The 21,503-nt window shown below is 40.3% G+C and overlaps 1 protein-coding gene across 1 annotated transcript; it reads left to right on the plus strand.

Moving 5' to 3' along the window:
* Window positions 1-17,598: 17,598 nt before the first annotated feature.
* On the plus strand, window positions 17,599-20,387 carry RFESD (Rieske Fe-S domain containing). Its single transcript, XM_059492626.1, has 4 exons — window positions 17,599-18,056; window positions 18,822-19,002; window positions 19,093-19,127; window positions 19,309-20,387. The coding sequence occupies exons 1-4, from the start codon at window positions 17,979-17,981 to the stop codon at window positions 19,600-19,602; spliced, it is 588 nt and encodes a 195-aa protein (XP_059348609.1). The 5' UTR covers window positions 17,599-17,978; the 3' UTR covers window positions 19,603-20,387.
* Window positions 20,388-21,503: the final 1,116 nt, after the last annotated feature.

Raw genomic sequence — 21,503 nt, forward strand, 5'->3', positions numbered from 1 at the left:
AAACACTTTTATGGTTTCTTGGTCTGCTTTTATGAACCAGAGGATCAGCTGGGCAGGCCTGCCTGTTTTCCCCCAGCCCCCATCAGCACTCCTTGCCAGAGTCCTCCTGGATCCTTAGGCAGGCAAATTGCTTCCAAGGACACCAACCAGCACCTGTTTCAGTTTCAAAGCTTCACTGACTGCACCTTGCTCCAGCAGCACTGCCCAGAGAGAAGTGCAACAAAGGCAACATGAGTCGAAAAAGGAAATGTGTTACAGGTTTTACCTGCACTTCTTACAAAGTAAAATACAAATAACAGATTCTGTTACAAGCTTGCTGTACGTAGTTCTGTCCCTGCTGACTCCATGGCAAGTGACAGATCACTATGACCTCACACCATCTCATCACTGACAGGTTACACAGTGGTGCCTGTACAGATCCATGTGTGGAGGGAAAGTGACAAACATCCCCGGCCCTCTCTAAATACCCACAGAGCTGGGAGAAAACTGTATGATGCAAGGCAGGTTTTCATAGCAGTTGAGAGATAGAGATAACAATCTGTGCTGTATAAATACACTGACTCTAGTATAAAAGTGGCTCTACACAACGCAAACCCATATAGAGCTATACAATCAATGACCAAAGTACCCAGCTGCACCTCTAACTAAAGACACAGAACTGTGTATAGCTCTACTGCTCTGTACATGCTGAGGTAGAACTGGAGACAGACAGAGACATAACTCTATACAGGCACAACGCTAACCCAGTAGAAATAGGGCTAGGACAAGAGGGAACAGAGGGAATGTGGCTGGCCCATCTCCCCTCTCTCCCCCTTGGTCCTGCACAGAGAGTCCTTTCTGGAAACACCAAGCAGACAGAGATTTCTCGGAAGCAAAGGGAGCACTGAGTCACTTGTGGTGTGCCCTCAGCCCCACCATAGCCTCAGCACATCCACAGCCTCCCCAGTCCCTTCAAAGCCTCCAAGCTCATCAGTCCCCACAGTGCTGCCATCCCTCTGAGTGCCTCCAGTGCCCTGAGCCCTTTTTAAGGCTCCATTTTAAGCCCAGCTGCACTATACTCTGTATGTACCTAGATGAGTAGGAGTCAGAAACATTATTGTTCAGTCATGTTAATCTGGTTCTGTGCACTGTCTTCTGTGTAATCAGAGCATCTTCTTCCAAAGGTTGTGCAGCTCAGCCTTTTCTGCACCTTCCCTCTGCTTCATTTGTATGAATTCTGATGTGTTTCAGCCACCTGCCAAAAGGGTCAAATAATCCACCCTGTCACCTGTGGTATTTTCTGTTGGGAGGAATGATGAATCTGACTCCACATTCTTAGAAGTCTAATTTATTATTTTATTATCTATATTATATAAAACAATACTAAAACTATACTAAAGAATACAGAAAGGATACTTACAGAAGGCTAAAAGATACTAATGAAAAACTCTTGACTCTCTCCAGAGTCCCCACACAGCCTGACCGTGATTGGTCATTAAGTCAAAACAATTCCCATCTCGGATAAACAATCTCCAACCACATTCCAAAGCAGCAAAACACAGGAGGAGCAAATGAGATAATATTGTTTTCCTTTTTCTCTGAGGCTTCTCAGCTTCCCAGGAGAAAAATCCTGGGCAAGTGGATTTTCCCAGAAAATATGATGGTGGCAGTCACCTCTAAAGAGCTGGAGGCCTGAAACAAGTTTTCCAGCTACTGCCAACATTACCACAATAGGCTGGACAATGGATTAATGTTGAATGTAACAAGCCATATTTACCTGCCTCCAGCTGAGCAATAAAAAGTCTCAGGGCATTGTGTAGGACCTGAATCACAGAATCACAGAATTTTAGGTTGGAAGAGACCTTTAAGATGATCGAGTCCAACCCATGTTCTAACACTTCAACTAGAACATGGCACCAAATGCCACATCCAGTCTTCCCTTAAACACATCAAGGGATGGTGACTCCACCACCTCCCTGGGTAGATGACCTGTCCACCTTCCAAGGCACAGTACTTAAATGAGGTCACCTCAAGAGTACAAATTTTGAGTCTGGCTCTCGCACGAAGTCAACAGTAATAGTAGACCCAGACAAAAGAGTAGACCCAGACAGCCCTTGGATAAACCCTTAAGAAAAAAAAGAAAGCCTCATTGGATCTCTAGCACTACGAATACAAAGAGAAGAGCAGCAGCAGCAGCAGCCCATGTTGAAATTTCAGTGTGGAAAAAAAATCAATAGAGCTGAAAAAGAGAAAACAGGGCCCTCGTTAACTGCATTTAACAGCTCCACCTCGTGGTAAGCTGATTATTTCTTCAAAGCAATGCTGGAATGGGACCGGGAGTGCTGGGTGGGTCAAAGCCAGGGGTGACCTGAGGTGACTCCTGTCCTCATCATCTGCAGGGAAGGCAGCACACAAAGCATGGGTAATCGAGTTCAGGATGTGTAGGAATCCCACCTGCCCCTCTTGTGATAAAAATTAGGTAGTTCTGATCAAAAGGAATTTCCTTCTTAGGACAGAGATAGTGAAGTACTCAAACTGCCTCTAGACATTTATTTTCTTCATAATTCCACAAGCTTCCTACATACATAATTTCTGCTGGTCCTCACCAGAAAAGAGGAAGAAAATCCGATGCAAACATGCTAAGTTTTCCAGAAAATACAAAAATGGCTTTCAAATTCTAACCAAACTTAGCAGGTTCAACTGCCAAACAAGTACTACTGAATACCCTAAAAGTTTTGCTCATTACTGCTGAAACTGACTAAAAAGAAAACAATTCCTTTAAGGGATTTTTTTTTATGAAAAAAATTTTAAATTATGGAAACAAATTGAACACTCCAGTTAGTTATAGTGACAGCTGAGAGGCAGATTTGTCTAGAACTGTACCTCTAGGAATAGGATGACATATATTTAATGACCTTAAAGCAGGGAAAAACAAGCCTACTTGTTAATGCAGGGAATGATTTAGCAGAGCTAAATGCTTCAAAGCACTGAGTTTAGTCAGAGGATGGAGGACAACACAGAATTCTCTTAACTACTAATCTCAAGTACAATTATTGCCCTATGAAAATGGAGAGGATCAAGAAACTTTTTACAGTTACAGCATGCTGAGACAGCAATGCGGCAAGGCTTTTCTAGAAATTATATCTAATCTGTGTATCAGCAATGGCATCCACTGGATTAGAAATCCTAGGAGTGAATTTTGGCATTCAATATCCTTTGCCTTACATAGAGTTCCAAGAGCTTTTGATCTGCTCCCTTTGACAGCTGTTTGGTTACACTTCTCATAGGAGTTTTCATCACCTTAATAAAAAAAAAAAAGAAAAGAAAAAAGAAAAAAAGAAAAAGAAAAATATTTGGTTGTAAAGTTTACATGTCATGAGAACAAATTCTGTCTACAAAACTTACTCCATCACCTCCTATGAAGTCAAGTGTTAATGCAGTAATCACTGAGCAGAATCTACCTTGATACTCCTGCACAGCCTTCTGAGTCCTCTTATTTTAAATGAAAAGCTTTCCTAGCTTCCTAAGCTAATTACCAACAAATATGTGAAACCTGTATATATTACATAATCCTGCCTGCACAACTGACAATATACAAAGCACATTAAGTCATGCCATGAAAGATCTACATCCAAGCATGATACTGTCTTGTGTAGTGGTAAAAATGCAGAATCTGAATGCAAAACTGAGCAATTTCAGTATCAGGCACATTTAAGTCAGGCACCAACAATCACACTTTAAGAAGGTATTTATATTGAAAACACAAAGAACTTTAGAAAAATAGAGATTTTTGTTGCCATCAGACACTGACTTAATATGCAAACTTATGTGTCACAAATCTCAAAAAGGCGCCCCAAGTGCATGGTAAGTATATACTGCAACAGGCTGTCATGCACCATGTTTCTAAATACATTTAACATTTTAAATACATTTAAATAATTAACAGCAAAATTCAGTAACAATCCACTTCATGCTGAAAGCTGGAAGAATGAGAAAAACAAGAAAAACAAGATGAACTGTATAAACTAGTTAAAGCAGAGAAGCATTGTCAAGTGTTTCTTCAGCTACAAGCAGAGACATTTTCAAACATGGATGAATTTCCTTATTTGTTTCAATTTATGTTTTCCCTTCTAAGCTTCACTGCTATTTAGCCTAAACAATAAATACAAACTTCAATACACTGAAATTAAAGTTCACTATGGTTCTACATTGGACACAAAAATAATACATACCTCAGCTTCTCTAAAGCTACCACAGAACTAAAGGCCTCCAGAAAACATAATCCAAGCCTGAACTCTGCTTTGTTCCTGTATTCAACTCCATATTCACACTTTTCAGGGAGAGAAAAAGTGGATCTTGACCATGACTGATAGTAACTGGTCTGGTTCAAGATCAATAGTCTTCTTATATTCTACTTTGGCCTGATCAGGTTGCTTTAAACCAGCAGCTGCCAGGCCAATGAATAACTAAGAATTGTAGATATTTTTGTCTTGCTTCAAGACTACCTTCAATTTTAAGTGAAAAATGAGTGAAATGCATCTTACAGATCTGTGGCCTGTGTTTTGTCATTACAGTTTATGAACTATTCAATCAGGTAATAGTAGAGGTTAAAGTAAATTTTTTGAAAGAAATAGTAAATTCAGCTTTTCCTGCCAGAAAAGGTTATATATCTGAACTGTTCTGTCAGTAACCATACCTGGAGCTCAAAGCTCCTCTGTGGGGTGTAGATTAGAAGAGGGTTTTTAATACTAGCACTCTACACTTCATATTCTTATCACCACATATAAGGAAATGCAAAATGAAAGGGAATAAAAGTTCACCTGTGCTCTACTAACATGAATCATCAAGGAAGTTGTGAACATGAAACCTGAAAATCAATTTCAACCATTATGTCAATAAGGTACTCCATACTCCACATTACTTTACACCTGTATGGGTAGGAACAGCCAACAAAATATGCAAAAAATATTGCTTTCCAAGTAATAAAATTAACTTGCAGTTCTTTGAGGTTTCCTTATATCCTTTATTTCATATGGTATCTCCAGTTATCTCTTTAACATTGTTCCCACCTCCTTATTTGACATTATGGACACCAAGTAAAAATTACATATAATCAGTTCTTATACAAAGATATACTGAACTCAAAATATTGATTATATCTACTATAATTGCATAGAGATTATTTTAAACACAGTGCAAAATCTCAAATTACAGTCACACCAAGAACTGCCAGAAAAAAAATGATATGCCTTAGAAATGCTCAAGTTTAGTTCCAATACAGGATTCAATCAATGTTCCAAGCAGCTAAATGATACAAAATAATCACTCCAGAATTAAAGCTTTGTTAAGGTGTCAGTACATTCCTCTGGGCATCCAGAGTTGCCAAGGACCCCATCAGGGGGCTCGAAGACCCTGGCATGCTGCCCAGCACACCTGGGGATTCGATTTTGACCCTTGGAGCAAGTTGCCAACTTTGTAGGAGGACATGAAAGTCACAGAGGTTTGAATAGTGTAATAACAAAATTATCACTGGGAGAAAATGCAGATTTTAGGATTTTTGGTATGGGGTTATGGGGACAAGATCGAGGAATCTGGGCATGTCTAGCCTTTGTCCTTCTTGTAGTTCTCCATTTTCTGCAGTGATGTTGGCACTTTGGGATTAGTTTACAGTAGAAGTGCACTGTCCAACATAGGTGATAGGTATTGGGAATTAAGTGTAAATATGTTATATGTAGTTTGTAGTATAAAAAGACAACACTGCCTTGGGGGCAGTCAGAGTGCTTGTGGCTGCCCTGCTGAGCAGATCTCAGCTCTGCAGAGAGAAAATTTTGTAGATAAGAATTAATAAACATCCTCAAGACCAAAAAGTGAAGATTCCAGACACGTTCTTCAGTTGCGTGGGCCAAAGCATCTTGGGGCAGTAATTATCAACAGCAACCCAAGACTAAGGTTTTAGATAAATTTAAATAGGGAGAGATGTGTTATAGGACAGGCACATCAGTTAGTATGACACCCTTAATGTAGCCTCTTTTTAAAGAGGAATTGCTAAGCAATGAACTGTTTCCAAGAGACATTTTGCAGTGGACATGTGCTCGAGTGATTCCTGGGGACCAGGGCTTCTCTTGCCAGCCTTTTCCATGGCCAGCCTATCACTGGCACTGTGTGGCCCACAGTGCTCCTCTCCTTTACACACACTTAGAGCACTTCCAAATACAGCCAGGGAGCCGAAAAGTGAAAGCATTTAAGGACACACCACAGAGGCATTCGTGTTTTTGAGCTCTTGTCAGGATAACCATGCACTGTTTTGGCAAATGTCGAAGTGTTTTGCCTTAAATGAACGTTAGAAACACCACAGTCAAAACCGTCTGAGAAACCATGGTAGTGGTGTCAGCACAGAAAAAGAAAGGAAAAGCAACCAGCTGACAAAGAGAAAAGATCTTTCAGTAACTGAAATGCAAAAGATAAAAGAGTAACAGAAAGCCCCAGTGCTAATTCTGTAAGATAAATTAGTAGATAATTAGTAATGAAAGAAAAAATGAGGAAAGCAAATTTCAAATGTTCCCTTGGACCTCAAAAAGTACTGGGAAAAGTCTCTCCAATTTACATTGATCAGCATCTCCTGGAGAGACATTTGTGCCCAGAGAGGCACAGATGCCTTGGCCACCACAAGTGCCCTCCGCTGCGGCCCCACTGTCACCCACGGCCACAAGGGACACGGCAGCAGCCGGACACAGTGGGAGATGCAGCTCCTGCAGCCCCAGTAGACGGTGTGAGCTGTAGCCCTGGGTCATGCTGCTCCTTGGGGGCCGCCTGTGGCTCCTGATAAGCGGCCGCATCCCGTGGGGAACAGGCCCATCCCATGGGGAATCACGGTGGGGATGCTGTGACAGTGGTCACAAGGGTTGCAGGATGAAGAGAGAGACAAGAATGTTGATTCCATGCTCAGAAGGCTGATTTATTATTTTATTATATATATACTACATTATGACTATACTAAAAAGAATAGAAAGAAAAGTTCTCAGAAGGCTAGCTAAGCTAAGAAAAAGAAAAGAATGAATAACAAAGATCTGTGTCCCGGCAGAGAGCAAGAGCAGCTCTGCCATGAGTGGTCAGTAAACCCAAACATCCACAGGACACCAATCACGGATCCACCTGTTGCATTCCACAGCAGCAAATAACCATTGTTTACATTTTGTTGCTGAGGCCACAGCTTCTCAGAAGGGAGAAAAATCCCAAGAAAGGATTTTTCACAAAAGATATCTGTGATAGGATGCCAGGGCAGCGAGAATGCAGCGAGAGCTTCCCGCGGGGTTTGGTACCAATATTGGCTCTGTAATACATGTTAGAAATAATTCATGCTATTAAAGAATGTGTTTTATAAAGATTGTGAAATCCGAATGTGTCTCTGACCACACACGGCCCAAGAGTGGATGTCCATTCAGATTCTGAGATTCCCGGACACAGCTAAGATAACGATCGATGCTTTAGTGTAAGAATAGACACTTCCAGGATGATGATCACCAGTATCTCGAGTCATCGGATACCGCCTAAGAGCAATCATTGCCCTGCTGATAGCATCAATCAAGATAGCCAGCAATGCCAGAATTATATATCTGAATACAAAGTTCCCCCAGAGCCCATCAACGCTGACTATCCACCTGGAGACGATCTTTGTCCCACTCTGCACACTGAAAGGAACAGCAATGAATGTGAAGAGTTACAAAAGAAATTTGGACTCCTTCGCCTCAGGCACAATAAACTGTATAAAACCTTGTCGCTAGACATGGTTCTTGTGAAGGGAGAAGGATCCAATGCAATAGACGTTGGATCCAAGTTCACCCAGTGCCGATCCCGGGCTTGACGCTGTCTCTTGGGCTGTGGTGGTTTTGAGGACCATATTTTGGTTGCGCAAAAAGATAAATAAATCTTTTCACATATTTTGATAATTTGGCTCGTGATTGATCATTTGTAACAGGCTCTGTTCCCGGGAATGTGCCCCAGGCTTGCATCAGGCCCATGGCAGGGGTCAGGCTCCACTCGCAGGTGGTGGTACCAGGTGTGGTACCCACGGCAGGGCATGGCAGCTGCTCCGGGAACAGAGATGCTGCACGGGATGAACCCTCTTCCATGGGCTTGGAAAGCAGAAGGGAAAGCACGGTCGATAAAAGCTGTTGTTCTTGGCATGCTGTGTCCCAGGAACTTTAGGGATGGGATGGATTGTTCCTCCAATCACACGTGAAAAATTTGACTGAGTTAATGTAGACACGTCAGGGGGTAGGATGGTTGGGACGGACAGATAAGATGCTGGGCCTCACATATTGTTTGACTCAGGCTTTTATTAATTATAAAAAACACTACAATTCCAAATAAACCCATCTAAAAGGATACAGGAACCAGTAGCTTTTATGAATTTCTAGTAGCTTTATTATAGTGAATTTATTATTCATAAATTTTTATCAATAAATCCAATATCAATCAAGACAGGTAGAGAAGATTATTTTTCATTCCCAAATACATAGTGTATATCCCAAATACATATTTTCATTCCCAAATACATAGTATATATGCACATATACTATATATATATATACACTATATATAGTATAAATACGCTTGTGAACAGCTAAAACCAGAAAATCTTTTACCATTTTCTCACCACTCTTCTCTCTGTTCACCCAGCATACTGGACCTACTTTACTCACAGGAAAGGGGAAGTCTTGGTTTCACTGCCTCACCAGAGCCATCCTTACTGAGGAATCCAAAATAAGCTCCATGCTATTATATCAAAGGCAGATTAACTATTTTGATTGCACTAGTGGAGAGCTGGAAGTTTCCATAGCTGGGTGTTATTGAAACTACCATTTTTTTCCTGGAAAAAATAACCTGCTTCAAATTCTGCTCTTCAAAGGCCTGGGCTTTCTTTTGAAAGTGTGCCTGCCTCAGTAGTGGGTGGTGCTCTCTCTGGAACGCTCTCACTTCTTAAGACAAGTGTGACAAATGTTTTATTCTCAGTGAAGAAGGCTGGGCAGAAGTGTCAGGTCTGCAGAGCAGTGCCCTGTGGCTTGAACAGCCCCCTTACAGCTGCTGTGTTATGTTAGGAACACCCTCTCTGCTTCTCACAGTGCTTGCTGGTGGGATGTGCTGGCTGGCAACTCAGCTCCTAAACTGCTTCTTGAGGTTAACCAAGTGATGACATACTCTGCTTGCAATGCAGCTTGAGATCCTGGATGTCATGTGCTTGATAAAGTTGCTCAAAATTAGGATTCTGCTTTAGGTCCCTCAAAACCAACAAGTCCTATACAGTCCTTGTAGAGTGGGTCTCCAGAAAAAGCTGCAGTGTTTTCATATTCTCAGTCTGTTCAAGCAGCTTCTTTCACTCAATAGACATGTTGCCTGGGCAGTAACCAAAGTGGCCTGAAGCTGCGCAAACAAACCCTTTCTGTGTTGGAGAATGTTTTGAGTAGGTGGTTGACAGGATATGTCAGTTGTGTACTTTCTCAAAAGAAGTTTCTGGTCCAAGTCCCTTTTTCAAATTCCACCTTATGATTGCAGCTTTATTTCCAGTTTGTCCTACACAGTGGCTGTTCCAGTTGCCAGGTATAGTGGTGTACCAGATGAGGCAATTAAGTCTTTAGACAAACTTGTCTGCAAGCTGATTCCAGCTGCTGGGATGTCATGGTTAGCTCTACTGGTGCTAGGTGAAATTATTTATTCTACAGTGCTGTGGTATCCAGGAGCATTTGCTGCCAAAAAAACATAAATTGAGGGAATTTTTTCTTCTGTGTGCATTCCCTGTTATGAGCTCTAAAGGGTAAAGAAAATTACATTAACTATGAACTGATGAGTGATGGAAGAGTGGCTAGTGAGGTAATGAAGAGCTTCCGCTGTAAGGTTAAAATATTTGGAACAGTGACATTGTAAATGTAATATTAAAACATTTCAGTAATTTACAAGAACTGTTTCCTACAGTAGAGCACAATTTCAGTGCTTAACTGTTTTTGGGTTCTCTATGAGACCTCACAAAGTCTAGTTCTGTGCAGTGTCCTTTGTAAGTTGTCACTTGGATGGTTAGTGCCTATCCCTAGGGAATTATGTGTCATAGAAGCAATAGCAACACAGACTCTAAATTTTTAGGTTTGGTTTCCTTAATTTGCTCGGGATGGGGGCCTTTTTACTCTCAGAGATTATTACAGAAATTTCAAATAGTAAATACTGAAGTGTTAATTTGGAGACATATCTCCTCAGCTACAAAAAGAGCGGAGTACGAAATTGATAGTAAGGGTTATCTGATCTATATTCTGGAAAAGATGAAGACAGAAAGAAGCTTATGCACCTGATGCTATATCTAATGTCTAATGTTCAATGTAGGAGAACGTTATGTTAAATATAGCTTTTGTTTGAAATGTTTGTTTTTAAAAAAGATTCAGACTAAAAAAATTTTAAAAACCACATTTTCTTAATAAACATGGTAGATTTTCGTGGGAGAATCATCTCTCTTCAAGAGCTGTGCCAGTGTTTATCTGACAGCACCTCTCACAAGGGTTCAGTCTCTCAGATATTGTAGAACAGGGCTGATAGTAATGAGAGCATTTTAGCTCCAACAGGATAATTGGAAATTGGATTTTTCTTTCTGTCGTGTCCTTTGGGATCTTCCACAATTGAGCTATTGGATGTTTTGAGGGATAATTGTGATGGTAATGCTGGTGGTGTAATAATAATAATAAGGAGGATGATGATAAGTATGTCTTGCAGTTGAATAGCAGCCTGAGACAGTTATTTGGGAGAATTTTTATTAAAAGCCCAAGCATATGCCCAGAACAAGCCCATTATCCACCTTGTGTGGAGGTGATAATGGGCAAAATGATATTTTTCTCACTTCTATTCAAATTATTCGCCTTAGGCAAGCAGGGAAGAAACTTTTTCTGTTCTGAATAATTTAATTTTTTATTTTCAAAGGCTTTGCACCACTTTACACAATAATCAGCCACCATAGTCCCTTGAGATGGGGAGAAGAATGACCTGAGAACCTCCATGCAAACAGTATGTTGGTGAATTACAGTAGAGAAAAGAAAGGAAAAGAAAGGAAAAGAAAGGAAAAGAAAATAAAGAAGAGGAAGGGGGAGGGGAAGGGGGAGGGGCAGGGGCAGGGGGAGGGGAGGGGAGGGGAGGGGAGGGGAGGGGAGGGGAGGGGAGGGGAGGGGAGGGGAGGGGAGGGAAGGGAAGGGAAGGGAAGGGAAGGGAAGGGAAGGGAAGGGAAGGGAAGGGAAGGGAAGGGAAGGGAAGGGAAGGGAAGGGAAGGGAAGGGAAGGGAAGGGAAGGGAAGGGAAGGGAAGGGAAGGGAAGGGAAGGGAAGGGAAGGGAAGGGAAGGGAAGGGAAGGGAAGGGAAGGGAAGGGAAGGGAAGGGAAGAATAAAGGGTTTTTTTCATTTGGAAGAGACCTACAAGAATAATCTCTTCCAACTCCCTGATCCTTTCAGGGATGACCCAATGTTAAAGTCACATTAAAAACACTGTGCAAATGCCTCTGCAACACTGACAGGCTTGGGGCTTTGATCATCTCTCCAGGAAGCCAGTTCCAAAGTGTTCCCCCCCCCTCTTGGTAAAAAATGCTTCCTCAGGTCGAGCCTGAACCTCCCCTGACACAGCTCTGAGTCATTTCCATGTGTCCTGCCATGAATCCCAGGGAGAAGAGGTCAGCACTTTCCTCTCCACTTCCCCCAGAGGATGGCCACTTTGTGAAGTTCCACATGGCCAAATTTTCTACCAAAATGCTTTCTTTGAGCAGGGGTGGCAGGATGCTTCCAATATTTAGTACATCTTTACTTCAGGACACAGGTGGAGTGAGAGAAGACGTGGAAGTATCAGCAGAGGAGAAGAGACAGGGATGGTGAAGCTGGGAAGAAGCAGATGTGGACCAGAGGTCTGTGCTCAAATGTCACCTCTCTACTTGTATCCTGTGCCCTCATGTTCTTCTGACAGCCCACATTCACAGCACCAGGAAGACTTTTTGCTGATATTAAACAGAAGGAAATTGTTGCTATACTTAGCTGTATTTTTGTTTTTCAGTATGTATCTGAAGTTCATGATTTAGGACAAGTCTGCGTGGTGCTTGTTAGAAGTGACAATTTATGTAATCATTCTTTCTGAGGTGTATTGTGAATATATGAAACTTGGATGTGAAGTAGTAAGACAAAACAGAAATCTCTCTTTTCTGTTAACCTCATCTGTGCTGCTGTAGCTTTTCAGTGTTTTCAGAGTACAGAAAACTCTTGTTATATGGAAAACTAACAAATAGCACTTGCTAAGAAATAAATTCCAAAAAAGTGGACATTTTTTATTCTGTCTCACATTGTGTCTTCACGCACCACTGTAAACTACAAAAATGTAAATGGCTTACAACAGCTTTCACCACATAAAGGCATCAGCATTCTCTGCTGCTGAAGAACAGAATATTAAGTTTGAAAGTAAATTATGTTTATTTAAAACAAAAAAATCAACTTATGGAATTTATGCAACTTATGGCCTTTTCTATTACGGGACTGTAAAATCTCTGTGTGCAATAAAATCAGAAATACTTGGAAATGACATACAAACAAAGGCTGACAAACATGGATGTCATTGTATACAGGGTTGTGGTTCTTCTAGGAATGGTGAGAAGTTTTGGGGGATAAGGAGAGCGGGGGGGGGAAAATATTAGCAAAAAGCAAAATCTAGCTTGCACATGAAGGAAAACTTTCTAGGTGCTAAATGCTAGGTGAGATGTGTCTTGGAAAGCAGGGGTTCCTTTTATTCAGGTCACAGACAGAGTTATAAGATCTCTGTAAAATTTTCCTCATTCTTAATCCAGCTAGAATATGTAAACTCCATAGGCTGCTGAGGTCCTTTCCACCACTGTTTACACATTCCCAGTATGCGAACCACCATTTGCTGATGAATGCCACCATTTACTCACCATTTGCTGATTCTTCTGGAGTGCAACTGTGTTTTGAAAATGACAAAGATCAATCTCTCTTTTGAGTGCATTGATGATGAACTTAGAACTTAAATTAAATTTTAGGTCTGCTGGGGAGATAATACAGAACAGAGTACCAGCAAAATACGCTTGTGAAACATTGTGTTGCTGAGCAGATGGTCCTCTGCATTTTGCACAAGGTAGCACTTTTTCAGGGCATGTGGCTTCTTTCATAGGCCTGAATTACCACAGAAAACAACAGGACTATCTTACACTTCTTTATAACTAAATGGATCGGCACCTGCTCAAAAAAAAAAAAAAAAAAAAAAAAAGAAGAGTACTATAAAATTGGTGTAATGTACTGAATTCTTTCTATCAAGGTGTCAAGATCTGTCATGCACTGTCCTGAAGACCTTTATAGGTGAAATGAATTTCTATATTGTTCTGTAGTGTCAATAATGACCAATCTTTATGGTTTATAGTTATGCTACAGCTAATGAGATGCTACGCCAGTATTTCTGTATTTTCTATAGAGTAAAACTGTAGGAGATGATTCTGCAGTACCCCCTTAAAAAAAAAAGACATGAGCTGATATAGCACATATTTCTGGCTCCTAGGCTTTGTTTCTAGCTGATTTTTGCAGGCATCTTTTAAAATAGCTTGATATCTGTGGAAGCAGAAGGAGAACATGAAGGAGGTAACAGTGCTGTGTAACAGATTAGCCTCTGTGTTTCTGGGACCGCAGACTGAAAATGATAAATATATGGTAAAAGGTTTTAAATTACATCTGCTTTTTTTGTTTAGTTTTGGGAAGTTTTGTGATTTTTTAAAAAAATGTGTTAAATTTAGTTGCTAAAGTATTGTAATTTCTTCTTACCTTTATGTAACATATGAAATTATTGAAATGCCTAAATGGCTGCAGAGGTGCACTCAGTAGATTATTACTCATTGTACACCAAGAAATTGCACAGGAGAGTTCTCAGAGCAGGAAGTGAGAAAACTGAAAATATTTTATTATGCTGTATGTACAGGGGCAGATGCCATACCTGGTAGGTTATGTTCTGATTTGTTTTTTTTTTTTAAATATTGATAGGCTAGACTTTGGCGGGGAGGAAGAAAAAAAGATCTGGGAATAAATCATATGGATGTTGCTTACCCAGTCTACAAGACAAACTGCATAACTTTTGAATCTTTTGCAAGTTGAAGTGAGAGTACTCTGTAAAGTAATCACAAGAAGCAGTCAGAGGCACAGTAACTGCAGTGAAATATGGAATGTTTCATGTGACTCATGCAAGAGGAACTGAGGAACTAACTAAAGAACTAACAAGAGGACCAAGTGTTGACTGAAATTATGGAAATAGTTGTGAATGGGACAGACTAGCAAAGCAGAGCTGCAGGGAGAGAAAAAATTTAGGGCATGGATGAGGTGCTGTTGTGCATGGACTAAAGAGTAAGGTTATTCCTGAAGTCTTCCTTAGCAGCATATTATTGACAGTTTAGAAGAAAGCATTAATTGGGCATTCAGAATTCTTCCTAGTTTGCAGTAAGGTTTTCATACATAAAAATGATTGTACAAATTGGTCTTAATTTACAGGATTGGAAACCACGATTCCCTGGGATTTGCATGCTCCCTCACTGGTACAGAGGGGAAGGAATATTTAGAAAGTACATTTTTCTTGTGGCACATGATATATTTTCAGCTCTGTGAGATATGTGGCTTCTTACAAAAACAATTTCCTTATTACTGTTACTGTCATCAACACAGCTACGGGGAATCATTAGATTCAGAATTATTTGCTGTTAAAAAAGGAGGTTTAGACACAGTCTTTGCTAGCAGTCATGCCTAACAGTTTACTGCAGAAATTATAGCAAAAATGCATCCAGGAATAATATTAAACATGAAAGGACGGCAGGTTCATTACCTTATCAGAGAAATTTCCATTGTGAAGGGTCATGTGGAAGAAATGTGATAAAAACTCCATATAGGAAATGTACTATTGATCTGGACCAGCAGGATAATATGTAATAATATGAAAATAAGATATTATAATGGATGTAGTTCTTACCTCCTTGGATATGCAGGCACTCATTATGAGACAGAGAATGAAAGAAATAAGACTGACATTAAATTACCTTAACACACATGGAAATTAACATTAATAGTAAATTTTTGAAGTGATCTGTGATAAAACATGTAGGAGATTAATCTTATTGAAACTGAACTTTAGAGGGTTTATCTGGGATCTTTTAAGCTAGGGCTCAGGAAAACATTCTTTGCAATACAGACTGCAAAACCTGTTCTTTCAGAACTGTCGTGTAAACTGCAGAGGACATGTGTTTCTGGAGAGGACATGGATCAGGAGATAAAACTGCACTTTTGGCAGTGAAAGCCAGTGAAAAATCCTGTATTGTTTCACTTTCATTTTCTAAAAGCAGAATAAAAGATTTGTCTGCTTGTCTCTTCTCAAATATTTGCAACCAGTTATCCAGTTGAAAATAGGACATAAAATCTGAATAGCTTTGTCTTACAACTATTTATATCAAAAACTTATATAGATAATGAGTTTTAAAACACTTGTATTTTACTTTGTGCCTTTTCCCCAGATAAAATAATTGGTCTGCAAGAATTCAGTGTAGTGCTGTTTGGTATTTTTTTGGGAAGGAATTGAATGCAGGAGTATGCACTCCTTGCTAAGCTTGAGAAAATGCACCCTGGGAGAGCTACCAGCGCTCCTCAGGATAGGCTAAAATCCAAAGGAGTCTTGATTAGCTGGAAAAAATACCTGAAAACAATCAGGTAAAATAATCATGGACTAGTTTGAAGTAAAAATAAAAAGGGAAGGGAAAAACATTATATTGGTGAACAAAAAACTGTCCGAGCTGCATTTTTGCAGTTCAAAAAAAGTGCAATACGCCTAGAAATTTCAGAGAACTTGAAGCAGAGCATTAGCCAACCACATGATGGGGTGGGAAAGGAAATGAGTGACATGTGGGTATGACTTCAAGGAGTCACAAGAGGCAACTGTTTTATTAACTGCAGTGAATGCTCAGGGCATCAATTCTGCTTTGTGACTTAATCTGTTTAGAAGGATCATAAAAAGATGAGAGCATTTGGAGGAAAATAATACAAACACGGGACTTGCAAGTTGTATGAGGTATCAGCTGTCAGAGGAACCTTGAGGAGCCCTCTGCAGCGACTAAGGCTTCACAACCTGGAAAATGCTGCCACCCAGAGCAGGAAAGAGAAATTCTCTGAATGAGAAGAATATCTGGGCAATTTGTGTAGCAATTGCCATCCCGCTGATCTTACAGGCTTTTTGAAGTTTGACAAGGAAACACAGCGGGAAGAAAATGAAATGAAATGAAATGAAATGAAATGAAATGAAATGAAATGAAATGAAATGAAACGAAAAAATAAAATAAAAAAATAAAATAAAATAAAATAAAATAAAATAAAATAAAATAAAATAAAATAAAATAAAATAAAATAAAATAAAATAAAATAAAATAAAATAAAATAAAATAAAATAAAATAAAATAAAATAAAATGTGCCCTGCGGCAGGGGTAATTTTCTTTTACCCAAAATAGGGAAAAATTATTCAGAGCAGGGTACAGCAGTGAATTGCCACAATTTACAAATCCAGCTCTGTTTCCAGCTGTAGAAGGAGTCCTTACACTGCTTGCAAACCCCTTTGCTGTTCCCACCAGGTGGCACTTGGCAGCAGGGACAATTCCATCCATGCTGTCTGCAGTGACTCAGAAAATATCAAAGCAGCCAACCTCTTAAGAAACTATCAGGAAAAAAACTGTTAGAAGGCTAAATTACTCTGCATAAGCCTGGAAACAACCTTTCCTCTTACTGACTGAAATATGCTCACTTGCACAATTTGGAATTGCTCCGATATCTCAGGATTCTGTCTTGGGATCTGTGAGGAGGTGATGTGACCCATTTCCTCTTATCTAGGGGAAGAAAGTAGCCTTGAGTGTTTTCTTTTGGAGGGCCCCTGACGTGCCAGTGTAGTCCTTAGCCTACATTTGTTCATAGATAAGCGTGCAAGTATCAGCTGTGATAGGAACTTTTTGGCTACTGATTGCTTGCACAGTTTTAGGCTGCTCGGGGTACACAATGTGCTGCTGATGGTCTCAGTCAGGTTTCAGAATGGGAACCTGGATAATTCATTTGTGCAAAATCCAAGCTGAGTGTAAGTAGTCATCTAAACGAGCTGGAGGTTAGATGTATTCTAATACTGGTTGGGAGATACAAACAGATATGTGTGTACACAAATACGTATGTATATGTGTGTATGTTTCTGTTTCTAGAGATGTATGCATTTATATACACAGGGTTTACAGAAGCATCTCAATAAGCGAGGTTTTAATTACAGGCTTCTGCATTTTAGTGTCTTTGGCAATTTGGAAAGTTTATAGGGAGAGTCAGCCAAAAGGTGATAGCAAAAACTGGGGATTTCCTACTCTGGTTCCTGTGGTTAGCTTGCTTATTGCCTGAAAAAACTGAGTGTGAATGCTTTACTGGATCATCCTGTGAGCCTGGCAGTGACGTTTCACTTTCTTGGTAAGACTGGGTGGCAGTTCCTTGAACTGGAAAGCAGGGAGTTGGTCTGAGCAGCTGATCCCGTGCAGATCAGCTCACAACTGGTCTTGGAAATGCCACACTAGCACTCAAACCGGTCTCCCCAGCACGGTGGCTTAAGAGGAAACCTGCATTTGCTGATCCTGAGGAGAAGCCGCGTGTGGCTCTGAGCAGGGCTCTGGGAGCAGGCCGCAGGACTGGGCTCACGGCGAGGACAGCAGCAGGGGGAACTGGAAGCTCTGCTCCTCCCTTATCAGGCCAGCCCCAGCGTGCCCCTGGCTCTTATCAGCCCTGGCAGAGCCAGTTTCTGATGCACTGAGCCTCTACAGTCCCGTCACAGCGTGCTGCAGGGCCTGGCCCTGCTGCGTCCAGCTTGCGCTTAAAGAGGGGCTGAGAAGCACCTTGTGACACATGGGGACAAGGCAGGGCAGCGGTGACAGACCTGAAGGGAGGCCATGCTGGACCTCATCATCCTCACCCTTCATTTCTTCATCTGCTTTCTCATCTTCATTGCAATCTGGTATGGACCAAAGGTACAGTGCAGCCCCCTGCAGCCAGAGAGACACCTCCTCCTCCCCCTATCCATGTTTACCCTTTCTGTGTTTATAAAGACCTGGTTTGGCTTTGTTTTACTGAGGAAGCAAGGTTGTATTGGGAATTTGGGAAGAACTGGAACACAGTACCTAATTGCAAGTAAATTTAAAGGGAAGGCTGTTTTCATAAAACTGCTTATGTTCTGTCTTGTGAGAGGGAGAGTCTGTTATATGTTTGAAATACATAGGAGGAGGGAAGGAAAGACAGGAAAATTTACTAGAAATGTCAGGTTGAATACAGCTTCTCAATAAAAAATGTTTTCTTTCCTTTGCAGAATAATATTTTATTAATTTTAATCACTTTATATTTCTAACCATAATATTATGGAAAAGTATTGGATTTACATGTAAATGTTACCTGTTGCATACCTGAACTGTATAGTATTTTACATTGGCCATCCTTATATTTGTTTGCACGTGTGTTTTGAGGGGTGAAAGTGGTTTAGGTGCAGAGTAAACAAATAGTGATTGAGAGTTTATCTTGCCTGAGCCTCAGGTATCTGGTTTCCAGCAGCTGGTTTTCCTTGTCCTGTCAGTTCTGTTAGTGAACACAGTAACTGAACATTGTCACCAAGCTCTTGTGCTTTTCTACCTCTGCACGCTGACAATCTTTCACTGAAACCTTCTCTCCCTCTCCTCACATGAAATCCAAATGTGAATTGCTTTCTAAGTGACCTTTTAATTTATTTGTTTGTGTGTTTTAAGGATGTGGATTTACACAGCTCAAGCACAGGAGGAGCTGAAACGCAGCCAGATGGTCTTATATTCATTGGCAAAGAAGATGACATAAAGAAGTCCCAAAGAATAACACCCAAAATCGATGGCAGAGAAATTGTTGTTTTCTACCATGAGGGGAAATTTCATGCTCTGGATTCTCGCTGCTACCGTAAGATATTGGCCTGTGTGATATCAGTGTTGTTAGAATTGAGCATAAAATCTGCTGCATAAATTAATATGGTATTCTGCCATGTTTCAGATGAAGGAGGCCCTTTGTGTTTTGGAGAAATAGAGGTATGTAAGCAAAATAAAACTAATGCAGGGGCGTGGAGTCATGTGAAAACTCCAATGGATTTTTTGTAATGCTTTTATCTGAACACTATATAGAGAAACTTATAACCTCAGACAGCCTTACAACCAAACATACATTCTGTCCTAGAAGATTACTTGCTATCTTTTCTTCTTCTTCCTGCAGGATATCGATGGACAAGCATGTATTGTTTGTCCTTGGCATAAGTTTAAAATTACCTTGGAAACAGGAGAAGGACTGTACAAAGGAATAAATCCTCAGGAGCCATCACCAACACCAAAGTGGCAATCAAAAGGAGTCAAACAAAGGATTTATAAGGTCACAATAGACAGTGGAAATGTTTATGTGAGTCCCCCAGATTTTTCTGTGAGCTTTGACTCTGATTATTATGCTGAAAAGTACAAACAAGGTGGTGAATTAGCTATAGGAAAACCAAGCCGCTCAGAAGACATGGAGTAGGTCATGGCCAGACAGCCAGAATCCTGGGGAGTGCACAAATGAAGAAATCTGTTGAGAAATAAAAATGGACTGTGCCATCAAGATTGTCTCCAAATTAAATTCTAATATTGTTATGTTAAAGCATTGAAATACATAGAAATAAGTAAGATAAGAAACCTGCATTGTCAGAAATGTGACTGGTTTTGCGCTGAGGATATTTTTTGCACTTGCATTTCAAAAAAAGACTTAATTCCAGCAGAGTGCCTCACAATATTTGATATTTTGCTTGAACTATTTTAATTTTTAAGAGGGGATATAGTATATTATGGCTTATAAAACTTACTACATAATTAAAAGTAGATAGTCAGGTGTAAAGGTTATCTTTATATATGTAACAGTTTATACTTCTAATGCCTGTGGTAAAAATGTCATGGAAACTTTTAACTTTTGAGATATTTGTGTGATTTCTAGCTATTTATTAAACGCCACGAAGGGAAGCACAGAATTTCAGAATTTTTTAGCACACTCTTTTATGCCTATTTATGCATTGACACCTTGAGTATATAAATGCAATTCTTTTCCTCCTTCTCACTGAATTCCTCTTGTTAGTTCATCAAATAGTGCAGCAAGGATTTATTATGTATACCTTGTTCTTCCTGGTTCTGTTGGTTAAAGAGGGAGCTGTTTGGCATGATATATAAATTAGTGACCCTTGTTTGCTTGTTTTTCTTTATTGTAACCACATTTTTCTGCATTCATTTGAAAAAAAAAAAAAAAAAGTGTTGTCTGTGTAGAGGCAAAACCTATATTTTTCTCTCTGTGTTTCTGTCCAATATCAGATCTGCCCCAAAAACCCCTTCCAAGGAAGTTTCTCTCAGGGCTCTGCTGCACTCCAGGATGTGGTGGTGTGATGGTGTTCACAGGGGTCTTAGACTGAAGGAAGAGACAAGGATTTGACTCCATGTTTCAGAAGGCTTGATTTATAATTTTATGATATGCATTACATTAAACGATACTAAAAGAATAGAAGAAAGGATTTCATCGGAAGGCTAGCTAAGAATAGAAAAAGAAAGAATGATAATAAACGTTTGTGGCTCGGACTCTCTGTCCAAGATGGGCTGTGATTGGCCATTAATTAGAAACAACCAACATGGGCCAATCAAAGATCCACCTGTTGCATTCCACAGCAGCAGATAACCATTGTTTAGATTTTGTTCCTGAGGCCTCTCAGCTTCTCAGGAGAAAAAATCCTAAGGAAAGGATTTTTCATAAAAGACATCTGCGACATGATGGATTCTACTGTTCAGCCTGTGGAGTGCAGAGACAGAGCACAGAGTCATTGAGGCTGGAAAACACCTCTACGACCATCAAATCCAACCATTAAATCAGCTCTGCCAAGCCCACCACTAAACCCTGTACCCAAATGCCACATTTACACTCCTTTTAAATACGCCATCCTGCATGGCTGCAATTCTTCAGTGTGGGTTTTTTTTGTGTAATTTTCTGGGTTTTTTGCAAAGTTCATTCATAGCCAGATTCAGTTTGAAGTGCCTGCTCTTCATCTCTACGTTCCTCTTGTGTTTGCAGCAGGCTGTCTTGCTTTTAATGCCTGTCACGGGTAACCAGGCCTGTGTCAACACTGCTGTTGGTACAAATGTGTTTAGAAGTAGTGAGGCAGAGGGAAGAGTCAAAGGAAAATTTGTACTGCATCAATCACAACAAATAAAGCAAAGTACATGATCAATTAATTTCACTACAGCTAAATTGAGAGGAAACCACCTCTGGTCGTGCCTCCGTGACATAGTTTTTGCAGTTGACAGGGAAAAGTGTTACCTTGAAAGTGCCGCTGGGCTGACCCACCGCAGTTCTGCATTTTGTAAAAACTACAGCACAGAAATGCTTTTCTTGCCATCCTCCTCTTC

This window comes from Ammospiza nelsoni, chromosome Z, assembly GCF_027579445.1.
Source record: "Ammospiza nelsoni isolate bAmmNel1 chromosome Z, bAmmNel1.pri, whole genome shotgun sequence".
Taxonomy (NCBI): Eukaryota; Metazoa; Chordata; class Aves; order Passeriformes; family Passerellidae; genus Ammospiza; species Ammospiza nelsoni.

What these genes read in the sequence shown, in the direction of transcription:
- RFESD (XM_059492626.1), top strand. Translation starts at nt 17,979, where the DNA reads ATGCTGGACCTCATCATCCTCACCCTTCATTTCTTCATCTGCTTTCTC. An exon ending in CAATCTGGTATGGACCAAAG is followed by an intron (nt 18,057 to 18,821) that starts GTACAGTGCAGC and finishes GTGTGTTTTAAG; the next exon opens with GATGTGGATTTACACAGCTC. An exon ending in TCTGGATTCTCGCTGCTACC is followed by an intron (nt 19,003 to 19,092) that starts GTAAGATATTGG and finishes GCCATGTTTCAG; the next exon opens with ATGAAGGAGGCCCTTTGTGT.